Source organism: Gymnoscopelus microlampas (genome assembly GCF_963454915.1).
Source record: "Gymnoscopelus microlampas genome assembly, chromosome: 14".
NCBI classification, from domain to species: domain Eukaryota; kingdom Metazoa; phylum Chordata; class Actinopteri; order Myctophiformes; family Myctophidae; genus Gymnoscopelus; species Gymnoscopelus microlampas.
The window spans coordinates 11275366-11292865 of NC_139951.1; the positions used below are offsets into that span (position 1 = coordinate 11275366).

Below are 17500 nucleotides of genomic sequence, written 5' to 3' on the forward strand. Positions count from 1 at the left end.
TAGTCTAACTGTATGCTGACTTTGCAGAAGTAGCATAGTTTAATAGATTAGTGGACTAGCCGCGCACATCCCCAGCGTCCATAGCCGCTTAGAAGGAGTACAAACATGTCGAGTGCCTTGCTTAAGGGCACTTAAGACATTCACAGTGGCTCTGGAGCAGGCGGGGCGACCGTCTTTTGGGATTGGAAAGTTCTCGGTTCGATCGCCTGCTCCTCCTGGCCCCGTGTCGAAGTGTCTTTGAGCAAGTGCACTTGAACCTCTAAATGCTTCCGATGAGCCGGTTCGGTTGATGCCTTGAGTAAACGCCCGGGATTCAAACCCCCGTTTTCCCGGGGTATTATATTAGGCTTTTTTGGCCTTCTTGAGGCAGGGGTTCTGAGCCACTGCTACACTTGCATGTTTTCCTCATGAATATGTGTGTGTGTGTGAATGGGTGAATGTAAGCTGTAATCCACATTGTAAAGAGCTTGGACAAAGACTTGCTATAGAAATGCAGTGTTTTACAGCAGGGGGGGGGGGCAGTGATCTGACCTGGGTCACTCTCTCTGACCAGTGAAACCTTTCTGCTCCCAAGTGTTGTAGATGGCTGTTAGAGTGTGTGTTAGTATGTATGTGTTGGTGTGTGTGTGTGTGTGTGTGTGTGTGTGTGTGTGTTAGAGTGTTGAGGTGGTGGTGATGAGTTTGAGAGAGTTTCTAGAAGTACTGTCTCTTGGGAGGAAGAGGAAAGGTCACTCCTACAAAGCGTCATGGCGCAGGCGCACCTACAACGTCGCACCGCGCAGGTAGAGGACTCAGAAATGCTGCCTTCTAGGCCAGTGGTTTTCAAACCATTTTAACCCATTGAGACCTGAAGCCGATTCTACACGTCTCCTAAATCTCAACAGTTTTCTGAAATATGTATGTTTCTATATCAGTGGTGCTCAATCTTTTTCATGTCAAGGACCCCCAAAATTATGTTTTTGGCCGCGGACCCCCATCAAAATATGTTGTTCCAGGGACCCCCAGAAGCAAAGATTTGAGTTAAAAATGTTCGCTTTAAAAATATATATATTCAGAAGATTTGCACACATTTTCACAAATTTTCAAAAATAGCAGATGAGTGCCGCGCTACGAGCTTGTATATCTGCTATTTTTGAATAGCCCAAAGTGTAAAATAATGCTTTTTAGCTCAAATCTAAAAATGACACAGTTCCAGGTCTTAATGGGTTAAGATCAAGGACCCCACTGCCCCCATAACTCTGAGAGTGTACAAAGGGAGCCAAATGGACTCGCAAGGTTCCATTGAGTTACAGACCATTATGGATCCTTATACTTACTTACCTGGCCCCCTATGGGGCATAAGGCATCGATATTGTTGTCCTCTGGGTATTGATAATATGTTCCTTTTGGTTCCTAAATATCAATTATTTGGCTGGGGACCCCCTGAAACCTCCTCAAGGGGCCCTGGGCGTCCCCAGACCCCACTCTGAGAACCACTGTTCTAGGCAAGAGTATTGCTTGATATTGAGCTCACAATAACGTTTGATCTGAAAGATATCATTTTCATGCTTTCTTTATTTTACCGTGTACGTATTAGTGCCACATTCTTATATTTGTGTCTTATTAATCTTAACTCCCTGAGTGCCAGGATTGCCAGAATTATTTCAGAATTGATTCTGAAAAGTGCCAGAGTTTTTTTCACAGAAAACAAAACGTGCTTAGGAAGCGAGATACAGCCTTTTTCAGTTCTAAGTTAAACAAGGAGTGGATGGAGCTGCACATCTTCAGATGATGATATCTTGGGTTCTGAACATGTTTTTTCAAAAAAAAAAAAAAAAAAAAGTTTTTATTTTTTATTTTTTACTATTTTTTCAAAAACACGTCAAACACCTTAATGGCACCCAGCGCCATAGCGGTACAAACACGTGAAACACGTTAATGGCACTCAGTGAGTTAACTGTACCTCTCTTGAACCCTGTTGCTGCTATGACACCTGAATGCTCCTCTTGGGGCCAATAAAGTTTAACCGTATCTTATATTTACCTTATCTTTATGATAAATGTTCTTTTCTGTCACTCATTACTACTGAGAACCAGGGCCGGTTCTAAACTGCTATATTAGGCAGATGGTATGTGCAACTTGGAGGTTAGAGGAGTGGACTAGTAGCCTGAAGGTTGCTGGTTTCATTCCCTGGCCCGATGGCACGAAGTTCTGGCAATTTGACAGCTGGCAAATAGCAAATCTTGAAAGCCCTCTTGTTTATTGGCACCAAAAAAACAACAGTTCTATATTTCATGGAACTAACAAACAGCAAGGGTTGGTCCCTGTCTGGTTTCCCTCTACATTGATGCATTGTGCGTCAATGCAAAGATACATTTAATCCATTCAAGACCGGGAACGCATCTGTGTCACTGTAAGATTTATTTGACTATTCAAAAATAGCAGATATACAAGTAGCTTGTAGATCTGCTATTTTTTGAAAACATCTTTAAAATCTTTGAATATATATATTTTTAAGCAAACATTTGTAACTCAAATATTTGCTTCTGGGGGGTCCCTGTAACAGTATGTTGCTATATCAGTGGTGCTACAACTTTTCCATGTCAAGGACCCCCCAAAATGACATCTATTTGGGCGCGGACCCCCATCTCAAAATATGTTGTTCCAGGGACCCCCCCAGAATCAGATCGCGGCACTCTGCGCAGCGCTGTGAGCTTGTAGATCTGCTATTGCTATGAATAGCCAAAGAAATGACACAGATGAGTTCCCGATCTTAATGGGTTATACTCTACCAGCGGGCAGGTGTGTGTGTGTGTGTGCGCGTGAGACTATAACAAGACCGTGACAGCTTCACAGGATTGCACCCGTTTGTCTGTGTCAGATTGACCGCCACCTCTGCCCGCTCGCCTGTCTGTGAGAATGAATTACTAGGCGCGTCAAACTCCCCCCATCTGAACAAAAACTCCTTTAGAGACCCACACCTCTGTGTGTGTCTGAAGACGACGAGCAGTGGGCTATTGCCAGTGACGGATGAAGTGCAATTTTCTTTTACTTCAGTAAAAGTATCAATGTCCTATTGTAGAAATTGTCTGGTACAAGTTCGGTATTCAAAATGTACTTAAAAGTTTTGGGCATGAAAATGTACTTAAAGTACCAAAAGTAAAAGTAGTCATTATGCAGAATGTCCCATTTCACAAGTTTTCCGATGTATACAAATCTTGAAAATAGCAGACCTACGGATAGGAGATAAGAGAAAATAGCAGATCTACAAGCTCACAATGCGTCGCATCGCGACACATTGTGAGCTTGTAGATCGGCTATTTTCAAATGGCCAAAATGTATATAGGGCTGAAGTGATTAATGTATGTTTTGTAATAATAATCAAAACCTACAAAGTAACTAGTACGTTTTCTAATAATTGTAGTGGAGTAAAAAGTACAACATTTGCCTCTGAGATAGAAGTAAAAGTACCGAACATTGGAAATGCTCCAGTCAAGTAAAAAAACACCTCAAAAGTGTACTTAAAGGTAGGGTAAGTGATTTGCTTTGGTTAAAATAATTATTAAATATCTCTATATTCTGATAGTACTCATTGCTATAGAGTGTTTGTTCAGTAAAATGAGTCTCCTTGTCTCTCCAGTTCTTTATAAAACAGAAAATGCGTTTTCGTTTCAGTTTCAGTTTAATTTCCAATGTTATCCAATCAGGATAGAGAACTCAATCAGGATACAGATTAAACAAGTGAAATTGGTAGTGATGACACTAAGAAATGAGCAGGCAAAATTGGAACTGGAACACTATAAAAATGAAGCTTAAAAATTGGTACTTTCTCCTGATTGGCTGAGATTTTGACACCTACCGGAAAATGTATTTTCTGTTTATTAAAGAGCTGGAGAGACGGGGAGACTCCTGTTACTGAACAAACACTCTATAGCAATGATTACTATCAGAATATAGTGCTTTAACCTTTTAACAAAATACTTTTTGTTTTAACCCAAAAATATCACTTACCCTACCTTTTAAGTACAGTTTTTGAATACATATACTTAGTTACTTTACACCACTGGCTATTGGAGGTGAGCTGACGGCTGCCCATAGTGCCCACTCACTCACTTAGAAACAGTGCTGGTATTTCCTTTGGCCATTACAAATTATTTAACAGTTTAACTTTTTGGTTGGCTGGACGCCACTGCTGCCCACCAGCTCTATAGCCCTGCTGGGAACTGGGAAGAGACTCCAGGATGGTTTTGGTTTTGTGGGGAACGTACGGTACAGCAGGACCTCCCACAGTAAGGATTATTAGTCACTATTATACAGGGAAACACACATATTTGGTGCAGTATGAACTATCAACTATGTCATACTCACTTACTCAGTGGTGTGTTCTAGGTTTTTTCGGAGGGCATACTATAATTAATCCCTCCCACACGCATGGCACACACACGCAAGTATGTACTCGCTCGCGTGGTTGCCAAATGAAATAACCGCGTTGTCAATGTGTGAATTACTTCGAAACTCCAATGGCCAGTGGTCATTATCAGTCACCTCAAGACAATAGCCACACATAAGCCTGCACCTCAGACGCCACATTATCACATGAAAAAGGCTATTTGAACGGAAGTTGACAGTCTTGCTGCCCCCATTCCCCCTCCTGCGTATCAGATACGCTTCCTCGGACGGTTTCTGGGTGGCTACGCTTGGCCACGAAATGTTTCTGCAGGTCACACTGCTTGCTGTGCGGCAGAAACCAGCTAACTCCATTTTTCCGCTTTTGCATTTTTTTCCATAAATCAGTGCCATTGAACACCCTTTACGTCTGTGTGTTGATTAAAAACATATTTAACCAATGAAAAGTGTTAAAAAGTGCTTCAGACAAAACCAGCTAACTCCATTGGATCCTCGAACTTTCTGCTAAACCAGCTAACTCCATCAAAGGGGGGCGGAGTTAGCTGGTTTAGCTGACTTTTGACCTCCAACCTCATTGTGAGCTTGGAGGTCCATCCAGCTGTTCTTATCAATGAAGAACAAAAACCTCCTAACTCCACTTTTTGTTTTGTTTTTGTCATTTCCTGAAAAGCTAACATTTTGGAGTTAGGTTGGTTTCTGCCAGACAGCAGAGATACATAGCGTAACACGGTAGAAACACACCACTAGTCATACTGTACTCTGGGTTCGGGGAGTTGGGAGCAAGGATCCGTGGTTATAATGTTCAGCCCATAGTGCTGCTATAGGGCGTGGACGCAGCGAGGAAGCTATAGCTCGATGTTTATCTGTGGTTGACTACAACATCTGCTCCGCTCCAATTCCCCTTTGTATGTTTTCTTTCTCGAGACAGACGGGAAAGATGAGAGGGAGAGAGAGTGAGAGAGTCAATCAGTACAAAAGCTTAGCTTTCTCAGCAGGCTACAGTTTTTTAAACAGGATAATGATGGATGTTGGTGTTTGCCTTCGTTATGCGGCATTAAAACAACTGTGCGTTTCCCCGATAATGAGGCACTATGAATATTTTAGCTCGTTACACTGAATACACACACACTTGAGTGTGTCTGAGTCAATTTGTTTTGTTTTTCCACACTGTCAGAATATAATGGCCCGTTTAATGTGGGGCGCTACCATTAGAGTTTTCCACATGCTCTGTCAAGCTAAGAAGCCATATTCTCTTATCTAATTGAATCTATTTAACCCATTAAGACCGGGAAGGGAACGCATGCGTGTCATTTTAGATTTCTTTTGCTATTCAAAAATAGCAGATATACAAGCTCATAGCGCGGCACCGAGTGCCGCACTATGAGCTTGTAGATCAGCGGTGAAATACATATCATTTTGGGGGTCCTTGACATGAAGAAGTGTGAGAACCACTGATATAGCAACATAAGTTTTTTCAAAAAACAGTTTTAGAAGACATTTGTAGAATATACATTCATAGATTTGCACTAATATTCTATAAAAAAAAAATCTTAAAATGACAGAGATGCGTTCCCGGTCTTAAAGGGTTAAGGAGAAACAGTAGTTTCTCTCTACTTGTCATTATTATAGTGCTAACTGGACGAGCCAGGTATTTTCATAATAAAGGTGGACAAGGAGGGAAAGTTTATGGTTTGACTCCCTGGACTAGTGTGTTAAATCTGGTATGGTTCAGTGACCACTGACCAACAGTAGAAGACTGTGGTTGTACTGGTCAGCTCCCAGTGACCAACAGTAGAAGACTGGTAGTACTGTTCCTCCGTGTGGATTAATTTCCATTGTGGATCTACCCTGTGGAATTTACCTTACCTGTAAACATTTATGCAGACTACTTTCCTGCACTGCTACTTTTTGCACCTCATGTCTAACCTCATCATGTACATACCTGCTGCTTTTTTACACTATGTCAGTGGTTATGAAACGTTTTCATGTCAAGGACCCCACAATTGACACTTATTAGCCCGCGGACCCCCATTTGATAAAATATGCCAGTGATTCTCAACCATTTTAATTTCAAGGGCCCCCAGTGTTTGACATGCATTAGGCTGAAGCTTCTATCTCTGGGACCCCAATTTATATTGTAAAATCAATTTAACTCTGAGAGTGTACAAATGACACTCTCAGAGACCCATAAGGGTCCATTTGGTTCCACTTTGAGAATCAATGTGTATACGTATATATATCTAAGATTTTTCTTTTGACATGTTTTTTTCCTATGTTTAGCTCCTTGCTCTCTCTCTGCCCCCCCCTTCTTTTTTTTCCTGAAAACTATGATTAATGGAGCTTGCACAAAAACCAAAGTTCTTTACACCTGTAAAACTGTGATGTGACGATTAACTTTAGCCTGGTAAACCCTCCCTCCGGAAATCTCATTTCCATTTGATTCCAGGAGTGAGTCTGGCCTGATTGCCCATTGTGGGAGTTTCTAGTGGAATTACCAACTAAACGAGCCAATCAGCGTCCTCGCTCATTGTTTTGTGATTGACAGCGGGGGTAGGCCAATCAGGTGGAACCAGAGTGGTTCACACGTCATTAATCAAAACACCTTTCATACAAGCTGCTCATTAACATCAAAGACAAACCAATTACTCCTGGTGATAATCACTGCAGGCTAAAGTGGCTTAATTGGACATCAAAGGGCCACTTGTACATTAAAGCTACATTTAGACAGGGTCAAATTTCAGAGAAGCATAACCCCGAAGGCATTTCGTGTTTATTTTTGGTATACAACATTTCTAGGGGTATTAAGGGGTGCTGAATCCAAATCTGCTGTATACCCAGCGCAAAAATGTCAATTAAGGCCTCAAAATTGAGAAATTCAACATGGCCGCCAGCGCCAGGACCTCTTTCCAAAAAAACAGGTGCAAAACCCACATTCTTTATTCTACTGACATGAAACTTTGCACAGAACATCTGCACTTATGGGGGAAGAAAGTAGGAATATAGCTGGGGTGCAACCATGAGAGTAACAGGGTGTTTTTGACTGTCTAACTGTAATCTTTGTATAGGCGAGGATACAAAAATGACATTTCTTCAGTGTTTGCAGGAATACTACAACAATTTGGTAATAACTGTACAGTGTTGGACACCAACATTGGAATCCCCCAAGTCTTACCTTTCTTCAGGTACCAAGTTTATGCCAGTAGCCCTTATAAGTCTGGATATATAAGCATTTTAGTGTAAGCATGCTGTTTTAGGAGAATTTTCAAAAGATAAATGGTGGTACCCAGGGGGCAAAACCCCCTTTTTTTTGGAATGCTGCATTTGCCCTGCTATAAAAGGTTGGCCACCAGAAATAATATCTATGACCCCGTAGGATCACAACCTATATGGACAACCCGGTCAATTTTGCTGGAAATCCAATATGGCCGCCTCAATATTGGCCCCTATCAGTACCATGCAGGGGCTAATGGGGGTATGCTGCATTTGCCCTGCCCTAAAAGGTTGGCCACCAGAAATAATATCTATGACCCCGTAGGATCACAACCTATATGGACAACCCGGTCAACTTGCTGCTGGAAATCCAATATGGCCGCCTCAATATTGGCCCCAATCAGAAAATAGCTTTGGCAATAACTTTTGAACCAGATGGGCTAGAAATAAAAACTTGGTGTCTTGTTCATGGTTTCAGAGCATGAGAAACTCAATGGAATACTTATCTTTATGATTGGGTGTGTCTGGACCTTTAATTTGCATATTTCCAAGATGGACGCCACGCGAAAATGAGTTTTACTATGACTTTTACAGTGACAGCTGACTGTTATGGCAACAGAGATGGCAGTCCTAAGAGAGCAGCTGCTGCTTTTTCAGGAATCATTGAATGGGCAACCAATTGCAGTCCTCTGGGCAACCTTCCTTGAGATGTCAGATATTCTCCAAAGGTTTATCTACTACGATCGGGAAGGTGACTGGACAGGACATCTCTGTGAATCAGCAAGAATGCTACCCTACCTCAGTGCAGCAGGCCACTACAAGTACGGGCAGCAATCTTTACCTCTGTATTTGGCTGAGATGAAGAAACTACCAGAAACAGCTTCAGAGGTACATGAAGCACTGATGGCAGGTGTATTTGTTGGCAGACGAGCAGATGGCAGCCACAACAGTGTTTCTCTTGACATGCTACTGGAGCAGACCTATAATGCCGATGCCAAGGAAGCAAGCAGTCTGGATGGCATTACACTGACTCAGCCCTGCTGCCAGGACAAAATGGGTCTACACAAAACCACTCACTGCAGCTGTCTCTGCAGAGCTCAAGTCTATGCTCCACCTCCACTCCTCCAACCCACACCATGAGTCTGGTCAGAGTCGTGTAATCCGGGATGCAGAGATGGTAGTCAAGGTCATGGTAGCAGTGGAGACTAACCCATTTACAGTGAGCACATCATCCACGATCAACATATCTACAGGACAGTGTGCTGATTCCACAGTCAAGGACCACTTGATGAGTGTGAAAGAACTGGGTCTGAAGGCACTGTGTGAGTCATTGTCCAGTGAACAGAAGAAGACAAGCATAATGAAGCTTAACACCTCCCACACTCAAAACACAAAATCTAAAAAATCTAAGGGGAAAACCTCAGCACCTGGCAAGAGCAATGAAATTACTGCCCTCCTGCGCATGACCCAAATCATAGCCAGTGGTGGAGAACTCAACCTTGTTGACTTTATAGGCAACCACGAGTGCAGTGGCTTCCCCCTTCCCTCTTCCAGGAAGATGGCAGGATGAGAACAGGTACCAAGGCAAGCCTTGAGAAGGTCCTGAAAGAGGAGACCAAAGTTGCATGCATCCCTGACCTGCCTACAGAAGACAGAACAACAGCAGTAGTTATTGATGCCATGTATGCCATACGCCATTGGTCGTTCCTGAAAGGTGAAGCATTTGGAACAATCGCTGAACGATACCAACGTCTGCTGTTGAATGATGTGCCTGCTGGCACAGAGATCATTCACTTCTGTCGTGACCGGTACAGTGGACCTAGTCTTAAGACAGCTGAGCAAGAACACAGATATGCTCGACCAAAACCTACCAAAGAATATGAAGTCAGTATGCGTTACACAGCTTCAGATCCTCAGGAGTTTTTTGCTGTGTCAGCCTAACAAGGCAAACCTATTGAGTTTCCTCTGTGACGAATGGTGTGAAAATGAGAAACTTAAGTCGGCCCTTGGTCCAACACATCTTTACCTGGGTGGGTGGTTTAAAGAAGAGACAAGGAGTGTGGTGATCAAGGAGGGGTCTATTGAAGATGTCCCTGCACTAGAATCCACACAACAGGAAGCTGATACAAGAATAATACTCCACACCCTGTACAGTGTCCAGAATGACAAAGTTGACAGAGTTGTCATCCATGCCAATGACACAGACATCATCATCATGTGCCTTTACTATGCAGCAACCCATCTCAGATGCCTTCCAGAGTTGTGGGTGAGAACAGAGCAAAATTCATACCTTCCTATCCATCAAATGGTATCAGCACTGGGGCTTGCAGAGTGTCGTGCCCTGCCCTTTATCCATAGTTTAAGTGGCAGAGATACCACCAGCTATCCCTTCTTCACTGGGAAGAAGGCATGGTTCAAGGCCAGCATGCGTCTGGATCTCCCTGCACTTGAGGAGTTTGGTGAAAACTCTTCTGATTCCCTCTCATGTGACGTCATCAATCAGGCACGAGACCTCACAATTGCTGTATATACATCCAAAGCGGACCACCCGGAGGATTTTGACCTGAGTAAGCTTAGAGTGTACAAGTTCCTCAATAATAGATCAACCCTCTTAAAGCTGCTGCCCCCGACAGAGAATGCCTTTGACCTGCACCTGAGAAGAGCTGCTCTAGCAACCATAATAGATAAATGTGCACATATCGCCAAGCCGGATATTCCTTCTTTCACAGAGTATGGATGGTCTCTCAGTGCTAGCAATGCAGCCCCCCTTGCATCTACCGAGCCAGCCTTGCCTTTGTCAATGAACAAGGCAATATCATGCCTCTGTTCCTGTGCAAAGAAGGCAATTCCATGCTACTTAGGATGCCGTTGCCAGGTACTGGAGACACGATGCAGCAGGATCAGTGCAACACATGACAACAGTGACAGTGAATAGCATTGTACCATAGTATCATTGGCTTTAGAAGCAGGCAAGACAGCACCATAGAGGTCAAAATGAACCTTTTGTAGGCAACCTCAACTCCGCCTTTACTCTATTTGTCACTAAGTAGTCTATATTTTGTTATGTTACTTGAATGCATACCACTATGTTAATTTGTATAGCCCTAAAGTTGAAGTTTTTGGCAAGTCTTGGAGTGTGCATGTGTATGTTTATATTGTATTTAGTTTATTAAAATGATACATAAGATACATTGTGGGCTTTTTCTCCGATTTTTCTCTGCAATCATCCCCACAACTATAGATCTATAAATCAATAAATCTGGGGGAAAATGTAATACCATACATTATTCATGACTGCAGCCATATTGCCAAAATAGAAATGAAAGCTCAAACTGACCAAATGTGTTCATATTGCTTAAAAAGCAGACTTTTTGCCATAACAGTAAGCTGTCACTGTAAAAGTCATAGTAAAACTCATTTTCGCGTGGCGTCCATCTTGGAAATATGCAAATTAAAGGACCAGACACACCCAATCATAAAGATAAGTATTCCATTGAGTTTCTCATGCTCTGAAACCATGAAATAGACACCAAGTTTTTATTTCTAGCCCATGTGGTTGAAAAGTTATTGCCAAAGCTATTTTCTGATAGGGGCCAATATTGAGGCGGCCATATTGGATTTCCAGCAAAAAAATGACCGGGTTGTCCATATAGGTTGTGATCCTACGGGTTCATAGATATTATTTCTGGTGGCCAACCTTTTATAGCAGGGCAAATGCAGCATTCCAAAAAAAAGGGGGTTTTGCCCCCTGGGTACCACCATTTATCTTTTGAAAATTCTCCTAAAACAGCATGCTTACACTAAAATGCTTATATATCCAGACTTATAAGGGCTACTGGCATAACTTGGTACCTGAAGAAAGCTAAGACTTGGGGGATTCCAATGTTGGTGTCCAACACTGTACAGTTATTACCAAATTGCTGTAGTATTCCTGCAAACACTGAAGAAATGTCATTTTTGTATCCTCGCCTATACAAAGATTACAGTTAGACAGTCAAAAACACCCTGTTACTCTCATGGTTGCACCCCAGCTATATTCCTACTTTCTTCCCCCATAAGTGCAGATGTTCTGTGCAAAGTTTCATGTCAGTAGAATAAAGAATGTGGGTTTAGCACCTGTTTTTTTGGAAAGAGGTCCTGGCGCTGGCGGCCATGTTGAATTTCTCAATTTTGAGGCCTTAATTGACATTTTTGCGCTGGGTATACAGCAGATTTGGATTCAGCACCCCTTAATACCCCTAGAAATGTTGTATACCAAAAATAAACACGAAATGCCTTCAGCATTTTATACAAGCACATTTTCTGAAATTCTGCCTAGTCTAATTACTCCCACCCATCTCCAGCCCACAGCCAAATTGCCCATATAGGTCTGCAGGCCAGACTCACTCCTGAAATAAAATACAATTGAGATTTCTGGAGGGAGGGTTTACCAGGCTAGATGAACTTGACCCTGGTTTTGAAAGTGACGTCCCTGTAACTGATCCCAGGTCTGCCGAGAAGCAGCTGTCCTTCATCCCCCCCGCCCTGGGGCGGGACAGCCCCTTTCTGGCCACGCCCCTCGGCCCCATCCTCTCCTCCACCCCCGTCGCCTCCTCTGGGGGGACGGCCCCCGGCGGAGACTCCGCCTCCCAGGGAGGCGGAGTCAGCGTGAGGAAACGGCGGCGGCTGGCGGCCAGTCCCGGAGGACTCCACTGGAGCACGCCCTCAGGTAACAACCAATCACCTGGCTGCACTGTCTGTCTGTCGTTCTGTCAGGTAACCAATAGGCTCTATTCACAGCAGCCATATTATCACTTCCTTCCCAGGTGTTACCAATGATACTAATGAAGGCTCTGTTCCATTTAGTCTAGCACAGTGGTTTCCACGACCCCCATAACTCTCAGAGTGTACAAATGGAACCAAATGGACCCTTACGGGTCCATTTGGTTCCATTTGTACACTCTCACAGTTACACACCAGTAAGGGGCCATTTGGAAGGTTTCCAGTGAGCCAACATGCACAATATCAGCACCCTGACTCTGTTTGACCAGAATGGAACAGAGCCTTCATTAGTATCATTGGCAACACCTGTGAATGTCTTCATAATATGGCTGCTGTGAATAGAGCCTATCACCTGGCTGCCTTGTCTGTCTGTCATTCTGTCAGGTAACCAATCACCTGGCTGCCTGCCTGTCTGTCATTCTGTTATGCTGTGTCTGTCATTAAGCCTGTCACAATTATTACATAATCGCCAGATGGCTTTTTTTTTTTTTTAGCTAATCACAATTATTTTGTAGAGATGCACAAAAGTGCAAAAGTATTGGCATCAAAATATACTTAAAGTACCAAAAGTAAAAGTACTCATTGTGCAGAATGTCCCATTTCACAAGTTCAACATGTAAAAAAAAGTCATTTGAAAATAGCAGAAATACAAGCTCACAATGCGTCGCATCGCGACACATTGTGAGCTTGTAGATCGGCTAATTTCAAATGGCCAAAATGTATATAGGGCTGAAGTGTTAATGTATGTTTTTTTGTGATAATAATCACAATCTACAAAGTAACTAGTAACTAAAGTTTTCAAATAATTGTAGTGGAATAAAAGTACAACATTTGCCTCTGAGATGTAGTGGAGTAGAAGTGAATGTACTGAAAATTGGAAGTAAAAATACAAAAAAAAAAGTAGAGTACTTGAGTAAATGTACTTAGTTACTTTACACCACTGGACACAGATCGGCGGTACGGTAGTTCTGCCAATGAGCACGGATAATATAACTATGATCACATCATACTCTAGCTGCTACAAGGACAAGCTGAACCATAACAAGACAGGATGTACCAAAACAATAGCTATCAGGCCTAAATGATCCCTCATCTGTCTTGCATTGTGTCTGTATTTGCATCATTCTGTCTGTCTGTCTGTCTGTCTGTCTGTCTGTCTGTCTGTCTGTCTGTCTCTTTACTACTGCTCAAGTGTTGATGCTTACGTTTGGTTTGACACACACACACACACACACACACACACACACACACACACACACACACACACACGCGCGCTCGCCGCGGGTCTTCTTGTTTATGTAAAACAGGATCTTTACTTCCTGTGTGTGTCTGTTGGCTCCACCCATCTAGAGAATGTTAATGAGCTTCCTGTTAACACAGATTATCTCCTCTCCTCTCCTCTCCTCTCCTCTCCTCTCCCACATAACATTTTGTGTCTCTGCTGTTGTGACCTAAAGAAGAGCCAATATGCGTAGAACACTTGTCAATATAATAACGTAAAGGAGTGGTTCTCAAACCTCTACATTTCAAGGACCCCCATAACTCTGAAAGTGTACAAATGGAACCAAATGGACCCTAACGGGTACAGTTGGTTCCATTTGTGCACTCTCAGAGTTACAGACCTACAATAAGGGTCCATTTGAAACTCCCTCGGGGAACCCCAAGTGTCCGTGGACCGCACTTTGAGAACCACTAACATAAAGGTACAAAAAAAAAGAGTGGGAAGAGTTTGCGCCATTAACAAGCAATTCAAAGGAGCTTTATTGGCATGAGAAACCATACGTTTACACTGCCAAAGCAAGTGTCAAAACACAATAAAAACAATTAAAGAAAAAAGTACGTTCAGTTGGACGGGGTACAGCATTGTGTTAAACAGAGCTATGTCATATTGCAACGTTGTATGCTGGCACGGGTAAAATGCTTTTTGAAACAAATGGCAGCAATCTTTTTCCAGTCACTTTTGGGACAATTAGCAGCTTTTATCCCAGAGCTACTGTATTTCAAATAGTATACAAAAAAGCCTCAGATTTCTTCTGAGACACTTTAGATGTATTTGGCTATTCAAAAATAGCAGATATACAAGCTCAAAGCGCGGCAGTCGGTGCCGTGCTATGAGCTTGTATATCTTTGAATATGTATATTTTTAAAGCGAACATTTGTCACTCAAATCTTTGCTTCTGGGGGCCCCTGGAACAAAATATTGTACAAATGTCCGCTTTATATCAAAAGTTTTGCACACATTTTCACGATAAAAAAAATAAATAGCAGATCTACAAGCTCATAGTCGGTGCCACACTATGAGCTGGTATATCTGCCATTTTTGAATAGACAAGTATAAACTAATGCTTTTAAGTGGTTACACAGAGGTGTTCCCGGTCCTAATGGGTTAATAGGCTCTATGCACAGCAGCCATATTACCACTTCCTTCCCAGGTGTTACCAATGATACTAATGAAGGCTCTGTTCCATTTAGTGTAGCACAGTGGTTTCCACGACCCCCATAACTCTGAGAGTGTACAAATGGAACCAAATGGACCCTTACGGGTCCATTTGGTTCCATTTGTACACTCTCAGAGTTACACACCCGTAAGGGGCCATTTGGAAGCCCATGAGGGTCCCTGGACCCCAACTTTAGACCCACTGTTGGTGTAACAGAGTGTTTCCAGTGAGCCAACATGCAACAACATCAGCACCCTGACTCTGTTTGACCAGAATGGAACAGAGCCTTCATTAGTATCATTGGTAACACCTGTGAATGTCTTCATAATATGGCTGCTGTGAATAGAGCCTATCAGTGGGAAGTGTCTCTGATGTCTTGGTACAGTGGGCAGGTGGTTAGAACGCGTAGCTCTGTTTCCACCACATTTTGTGTGCATTATAGTCTGTCTTCCCTTGGGAGCGGGGGTCTGTCTGTGGCGGCCTTTCTCTATTGCAAGGCTGTGTTCACTGAGTCTGTACCTATAGTCAAGGCTTTCCTTAGTTTTGGGTCATTCACAAGCCCTAGTGTGGGATGCGCTTTGCCTCTTGTCCACCAGAGGGAGCTCCTACACAAGCTTTCTCCTTAGCAGAGTGCCAAACAGTGTTTCAGAACCAGGAACACTCTTACTAACAAGCATGAGCCTCCATAGTAGGAATTAGCTTTTGGCCTGTATTGAAGTTACAACCAAATTGTCAACAGTCCTGCACTGAAAGGGGTATTTCACTTAAAGGAATAGTTCACCCAAAAAATGACTTAGTTTCTATCAATTACACACCCCATGAAGCATTGAACTCATGGAGATTTTTTACTTTTTGACGCATTCCTGAGCCAATAATTTGATGACCGGTTGTATTTCCGGTAGGAGACTCAAAGAGACTCCTTTGAGTCTCCTACCGGAGTATGCGACAAAAACAAAAAAAAACTCCATGAATTCAAAGCTTTTTGGGGAGTGTAATTGAATGAAAATAACGAATCTTTTGGGTGAACTACTCCTTTAAAAATGAAACACTTCCGGCGTCATTTTAACATCTACTCAGGTCTTTTGTGTGCACAAGTCAGTGCATGAGTCAGTACAGTCTGACATTAAGGCTGACACAAAAAAAAGTCCCGGAGACGTTGTGGTCCATTGTCGTCCTTTTAAGTTGCTTGATTCAATATTAGATATATTTGATATTAAATTTATCCGTTTCATCTTCTTTACTGAACCCACTGAACTTCCAACTTTTAAACCATGACTCATTCAAAACATGTCCTTGTTTCTGGTGACTAATGATGGCCTAATGCATTAGGGTGCAGTGCTTTTTCAATAACTGATTATTTTAATTATATTCTTTTCAATAAAAAAAGGACACATTTAACCCATTAAGACCGGGAACACATCTGTGCATCATTTTAAGATGTCTTTGGCTATTCAAAAAATAGCAGATCTACAAGCTCATAGCGCGGCACCGAGTGCCGCGCTATGAGCTTGTAGATCTGCTATTTTTTTGAAAGATCGTGAACATTTTGTGCAAATCTTTTTATATATATATATTTTAAAGACCTGAGGTCGATTCTACAAATGATCTTCTAAATCCGAACAGTTTTCTGAAACGCTTTATTGTTGCTGCTATAATCAGTGGTTCTCAAATTCTTTCATGTCAAGGACCCCCAAAACTATTATGTATTTGGCTGCGGACCCCCATCTCAAAATATGTTGTTCCAGGGGCCCCCCAGAAGCAAAGATTTGAGTTAAAAATGTTGCCTTTAAAATATATATACATTCAATGATTTGCAAAAATGTGTTACGATTTTTTTTTAATTGCAGATCTACAAGATCATATGAGCTTGTATATCTGCTATTTTTGAATAGCCAAAGAAATCTAAAATGACCCACAGATGCGTTCCCGGTCTTAATGGGTTAAAAAAAAAAGGACACATTTAATTGAAAAAAAAAAACAGGGCCCCTCGTGCATTAGAAGGACATCTCTCTCCAGAACCAGGGACATGTGCACTCAGTGAACCTATAACATGGTTAAATGGAGATTGAAGTTGAATGGGTTTTAGACGAGAGTGGGGCATTGTTCGATCTAATGAATATCAGACATCTACATATTGAATGAAGCTACTTAAAAAACGGGCCTGGGCTGCACACAAAAGCCTGAATAGATGTCAAAATGACCCCATAAGTGTTTTAAAGGGGAAAAAAAAACCTTGAAAAGTTCATGGACACAGGACATCAGAGTACACCTACAGTATAAGATCTATATTTCATTTGTCTCACCGGGGTCACTGTCCCCAAGAGGGACAAAATCTACTTGGAGCACTTAAAAACGGTTCTTTTATTTTAATCTCCATATGGGTCCTTACTAATGCTCATGGTGCTGCAGTGGTTCTGAAACATTTTCATGTCCCGGACCCACAAATTGACCCCCTCTATCTCCCCAAATTGTATTAGGACGTGGACCTCCTCATGAAAATATTCTGCGCCATGCAGGAACCACCGTAAAGCGAAGATTTGTGTTAGATTAGTTAGAGTTAGAGTAGAGCTTGCACGTCTGCTATTTCTGAAAGATTTTTGGAGAAATCTCAAATGTTTGGGAAAAAATGTATAATTTATAATTTCTTAACACAAATCTCTTCTGGGGGTCCTGGCACAAAAACATTTTCAGATGGGGGGGGTCCG

At 42.3% G+C, this 17500-nt stretch overlaps 1 protein-coding gene across 2 annotated transcripts in view; it reads left to right on the forward strand.

Moving 5' to 3' along the window:
* The window catches only part of LOC311060865 (ankyrin repeat and fibronectin type-III domain-containing protein 1-like), a 93377-nt gene that overhangs the window by 16428 nt on the left and 59449 nt on the right, over positions 1–17500 (forward strand). For both annotated transcript variants that reach the window (XM_084079224.1, XM_084079225.1), the window contains exon 4: positions 12084–12304. In XM_084079224.1, the coding sequence (XP_083935350.1) occupies positions 12084–12304 (221 nt within the window). The remainder of the gene's footprint in view (positions 1–12083; positions 12305–17500) is intronic.